The 5,381-nt window shown below is 36.1% G+C and overlaps 1 protein-coding gene across 1 annotated transcript in view; it reads right to left on the bottom strand.

Annotated features, from left to right (window-relative positions):
• The window catches only part of six6b (SIX homeobox 6b), a 3,016-nt gene extending 1,248 nt beyond the window's left edge, over positions 1-1,768 (bottom strand). Inside the window, exon 1 of the mRNA XM_027149719.2 lies at positions 673-1,768. Within this exon, the coding sequence (XP_027005520.2) occupies positions 673-1,682 (1,010 nt within the window). The 5' untranslated portion in view covers positions 1,683-1,768. The remainder of the gene's footprint in view (positions 1-672) is intronic.
• Positions 1,769-5,381: the final 3,613 nt, after the last annotated feature.

Consider the following 5,381-nt stretch of genomic DNA (forward strand, 5'->3'; position numbering starts at 1 on the left):
AAACATGCATGATGTAAAACCAAACAAACGTGTAGAGACTCAGTAAGATTCATTTCTATGTTTCTATGTCGAAACCTAACTCTCGAAATCGTAGACTACACCTTGGCAGCAGTGAAGTAACATCTGAATATTTATGCACTGAATGGTATAATAAATAAGCTGTCTGCCATCTTTAGTTGTTTCTGTTCCGGCCTTTTTAATTTTTTAATTCTACCAAATACTGCAACAGGCTGAACCTTCGTCATGCTATCAATCATTTAATCAGGTTATTAAATAACATTTATTTTGTTTTAAATAGCAATAACATTGTCTCTAGATTAAAACATCACAAATATCCTACTGGAAAATGATTATTAAACAAGGTTTCACTCATACTACTACTACTACTACTACTACTACTACTTCTACTACTTAATAATAATAATAACAATAATAACAACAACAACAACAACAATAATAATAATAATAATAATAATAATAATAATAATAATAATAATAATAATAATAATAATAGTAGTACTAGTAGTAGTACTAGTAGTAGTACTAGTAGTAGTAGGTGTAGGCAAGCATCTTAGTTGTATACATTGAGATTTTAAACCATTTTAAACCTGGTCTAATATGTCTGCACAAGAGGCATGTGCTTATTTACTCATAGTTCATAGAAAAACACACCTGTTCTTCGCGGCTGCTGCTCTGTCCCTTTGTCTTCGGTTTTTAAACCAGTTGCCCACTTGAGTAGGAGTAAGTCCAGTAGCTTGTGCAAGCTCCCTCTTTTTGCTGGGGTTGGGATAAGGGTCCTGCAGATACCATTCCCGCAGCAAATGTCTGGTCCTTTCTTTGAAGCAGTGCGTCTTTTGTTCTCCGTCCCAAATAGTTTTGGGGAGTGGAAACTTCTTCCGCACCCTGTATTTGTCTACCGGCCCTAGCGGGCGGCCCCGAAGCTTTTCCGCTTCCCGGTAGTGCGACTCAAGCCACAGCGCTTGCAATTTCGAATGAGAGTCTTTGGTGAATTTGTGGTTCTCCACGATGTGGTAAAGCTCGCGGAAGTTGCCAGTGTGGAAGGCCACGATGGCGCGCGCTCGCAGCACCGACTCGTTCCGGTTTAGTACCTCACAGGCAGCGGGCGCCACAGGCAGCGACCACAGGAACCGACCGAGGCGCTCGATGTCGCCGCTTTCCTCCAGAGTCTCACACACCCCCGCTACTTGCTGGGGGCTGAAATTCAGCATTGGCAACTGAAACATGAAGGCTGCACTTTTTCCCCCGCCTCGAGGTGCTCCGTCTTTCGTTATGATGCCTCTCCGTCTCACTCCCTCCCGAATGCAGACAGGCAGGAAAGCAATGGCGGAGAAAGGAGGCGAACCGTTAGATGATGCTGAGGAGAAATGGATGGTGCCACACTTGGCCGAGTGTATAAGCCTCGAAAGGCGATATAGAGAGCTGAAGTGAGCGAGAATATAGCGCAAGAGCGGCGATATTTTTGAGGAGGGGGAAAAAGACGCTCTGTCCTTGTCTGATTTTCTATTGGACCTGGCAGATTGATTGCGTAGTTGCCATGAATTCCTGTCAATCACTGTCAAGCTGTGCCAATCACGTGGAATGGGGTGCAAATAGATTTCAGCACCTTTCAGCACCTCCCAGTGCGTTTTTGCATTCCTGGCCAATCTTAATTTTGTGTACATTTCTTCATTTCATTGAGGTGTGTTCTGGTGTTGCCTCTGCAAGGTTTATGTAACAGCTTCTGGACTGAATATTGCAGATAACTGTCTTCGGAATAAATCTAGTTTAATCCACAGAACAGCCTGTCTGTCAAAAGCAGATCTCAGATGTCACACATGGTCTTTATCACAACATGGCCCAATACACATGTGAGACGACAGAGAGACTGTTCCTTTTGCAGTTCATATCTTACGTTTGTAGAAACCACGTCCAAAAAAATTGGCAGATGATAATGAACCAGATAATAAACACATGAAAAGTAATGACGTAAGTTTGACGATATAAAAGAACAAATCAAGGGTCGCTCAATTATGAATTAATCTAAAACGGGGAGCATCAAACTCAATGCCCAGCCAGATTTAAAGTACACTGGATAGAATCGTGCGTGAAATACAGTTTGTATAGCTATGTATTGACAATCTAGGCCTAAAACCCCTGGGGATACACTACTTGCAATTGATTTCAGTCGATCTGCATTTACATTTACATCCTTTTGGTTTTGATTGTTAGGAAAATATATGAATATCCACATTCCCTAGTGCTAGTTCACACTCTGCATGAGAGTTTGCAGAATGGTGCAGACGTTCTGTTAAATGATAGAACTATATATAATGAGAAAATCGTGTAAGGTCCAGCTCGTCGTGTAAGAATGCCGTAAAACGGGTGGACAGCCGCAGTTTAGTGTCAGCCACAGTTCGCTTTGTGACCGAGAGGAGACGGTAAGGAACACGGCGGATAGATAGCGCAGATGGTTTGAAGTGTCGGGTCAGATTATTTCACGGCTGGCTACAGTAGAAAGTTCATTCTAACGGAAAGCCCCTGATACTGTGGTTGCAGATACACAGAGTTCAGCTAAAGAAAAACCTCGGGCCCTTTCTCTATGATGAATGAGCCTCATATTCATCTCTACACGTTTGTTTGGTTTTACATTATGCTTGTTTTCTTTGTTCCAGATCAATCAAATTCCAGCCGAATCTTTTGTAGCTTAACGCAGGCAGTAATGCAAATTATTACACACACACACACACACACACACACACACACACACACACACACACACACACACACACACACACACACACACACACACACACACACACACACACACACACACACACTATGTATATATACATAAATATTTGCATATAATATAACAGCACTCGTACAACAACAACAACAACAACAATACTACTACTAATAATAATTTATTATTATTATTATTATTATTATTATTATTATTATTATTATTATTATTATTATTATTATTATTAATGTCTTATAAATATAGTATTGTATTAATATATTGTCATAATATAATAGTAGTTATACAAGTAGTATTAAAGTGTATTATGTTATTGTTTTTATTTAAAATACTATTTTTCTTATTATTATTTTATATAACATGATAATTATAATTATAAAGAAAAAATACATCTGCTCGGACATGGTAATATATACAATGCAAAAACACCAAATCCTATGTACAATCATTCATTTGTTTTTAAGGACAACTTAATATCATACATTTATTGTTTACATTTAGTGTAAAGATTATGGCCCAACAAGACGATATACAATCGAAATGAAACTGTCTAATGCTTTGATAATTGATTTCAAGTGCATTCTACAAATTAAACCTAGACTGTATGACCGAACAAAACGTTAATATAATAAATATAGTGATATTTCATGTGATGTCTTGTAGATACATTTAAAATATCCATTGTGTCACTCCTGAGGATAGCGGAATAAAAGCACAGCAATCTTGTAACAAAAATGATTAGGCTATTGTGGGCAATCCCTCCTCCCTAATTTCAACAACAGCTAATCAAATGCTATTTTTGTCTCTTTTTTTTTGGTCATGGAGGCTTTTTAATCGCCCAGAGTGAATAGAAAGCTCATCTGTTAATCACAGCCTAATACTCAAACGCGAATGAAATAATTCTAGCCTTAGAATAATCGACAGTGGCTCGAGACCTATTATTTTGTCATTGTCATAAGCTTTCTGCTCTCAGGGGACCAAAGACGAAAAGCCCAAGGTCACTCATTAGAGTAGAACTAATGTATGATTGTGCTTTAGAAACACAGCAACTTTAAACAGAACTTTTTATCTAAACGCAGAGTTGGCTGCGAATAAAACCGGGGTATGTATGTATGTATGTATGTATGTATGTACGTATAAATAAATAAATAAATAAATAAATAAATAAATAAATAAATAAATAAATAAATAAATAAATGTTTAATGTAGGGTTTACAGTATATGAAATTAAATGAAAAGTGTTATTGCTGCTTTGTAATTTCCTCTGGACACAAATTATCCGAAAACATTAGATGCTTTAGATAGCTGCAAAAATCGGGAAGTAAGTTAATATCATTCATTCATTGTCAGTCAGTCGTTTGTTCAGAATGCACATTATCACGCGACTTGAGAATAATACACAGGATGGACTGAACAAATCATCACTGAATGAATCAACAACATAAGGAGTCTTTTTCTCCTTTCGCTTTCCTCTAAGGTTCCACGATGAATCAGTTGCTAGAAGCAAGTGAGTTACCGTAAATAATAGCACATACCCGACTCTCCAAAGTCGTAAATGCTACACGGATTTTCTTCTCTATAGGCCAACAAGGTGCCATGATTCCTCTCCAAACACAAGCATGTTTGTGAGCTTCTCAGGATTAGAGGATCATTTGAGAAATTTGTTTCCTTTTTGCTTGGCAATCACTTTTTGTCCTCAAGCTAAGCCTCTTTCCCCGACACAGAAAAAGTCAGAACTCGAAGACAAATTCAGAAAGATGTTTACCACAGTTATCATACTTTAAAGCTAAGAGTGTTATTTATCTATCAGGGTAGGTGTTACAGCTGCATATGAATAATTTCATATATCATATGTCTAATGGGACCTGGGATGATTTAGCAATTTGATGCTCCATTTGATGCAAAAACAATTTTGTATTCATTAAAAGAGCAGCAAAAGATAGATGTCTAAAAACAATAGATAGATGTCTAAAAAGGCTTTTCATGATGAATGAATGAATGAATGAATGAATAAATAGATTAATTAATGAAAGTCAGGTTTTCCATCTTTAATTAAACTGGTACTACTGTTATTATTATTATTATTATTATTATTATTATTATTATTATTATTATTATTATTATTATTATTATTATTATTATTATTATTATTATTATTATTATTATTATTATTATTATTATTATTATTATAAAACCAAATGGGATATTTTCAGTTTATAGTATGCCTATATTTCAGAGAAGACAAACGTCCACGTTTGTTTCCAACACAGTAAGTATTTACAAGTAGCTATTTAATCTAGAACCAGTTCAAACATTGGTCTGCTAAAAAGAATGAGATCTGCAAAAGTTCACAAACTTAATATTTATAATATTTGTTAATATTTTCTTTAAACTTAGATTGTAAAAACAATAACTTGAAATTGCTCACCTTAAAAAGATTCTGAATTCAATTGAATAAAAATATTGTATTGCACTGTAAACTGTCAAGCTAATTGTTTCAATGTGCTTTATTCAGTTTCTTGTTAAAAGCTGACCTCAATACATAATCTATGGGGGGAGGGGGTGTTGGGGGGGCGTGGCGTTATCATTTTCCCACTTTCCTGCACATATGAATATCTTA

The sequence above is a fragment of the Tachysurus fulvidraco genome, chromosome 16, assembly GCF_022655615.1.
Source record: "Tachysurus fulvidraco isolate hzauxx_2018 chromosome 16, HZAU_PFXX_2.0, whole genome shotgun sequence".
In the NCBI taxonomy this organism is placed as follows: domain Eukaryota; kingdom Metazoa; phylum Chordata; class Actinopteri; order Siluriformes; family Bagridae; genus Tachysurus; species Tachysurus fulvidraco.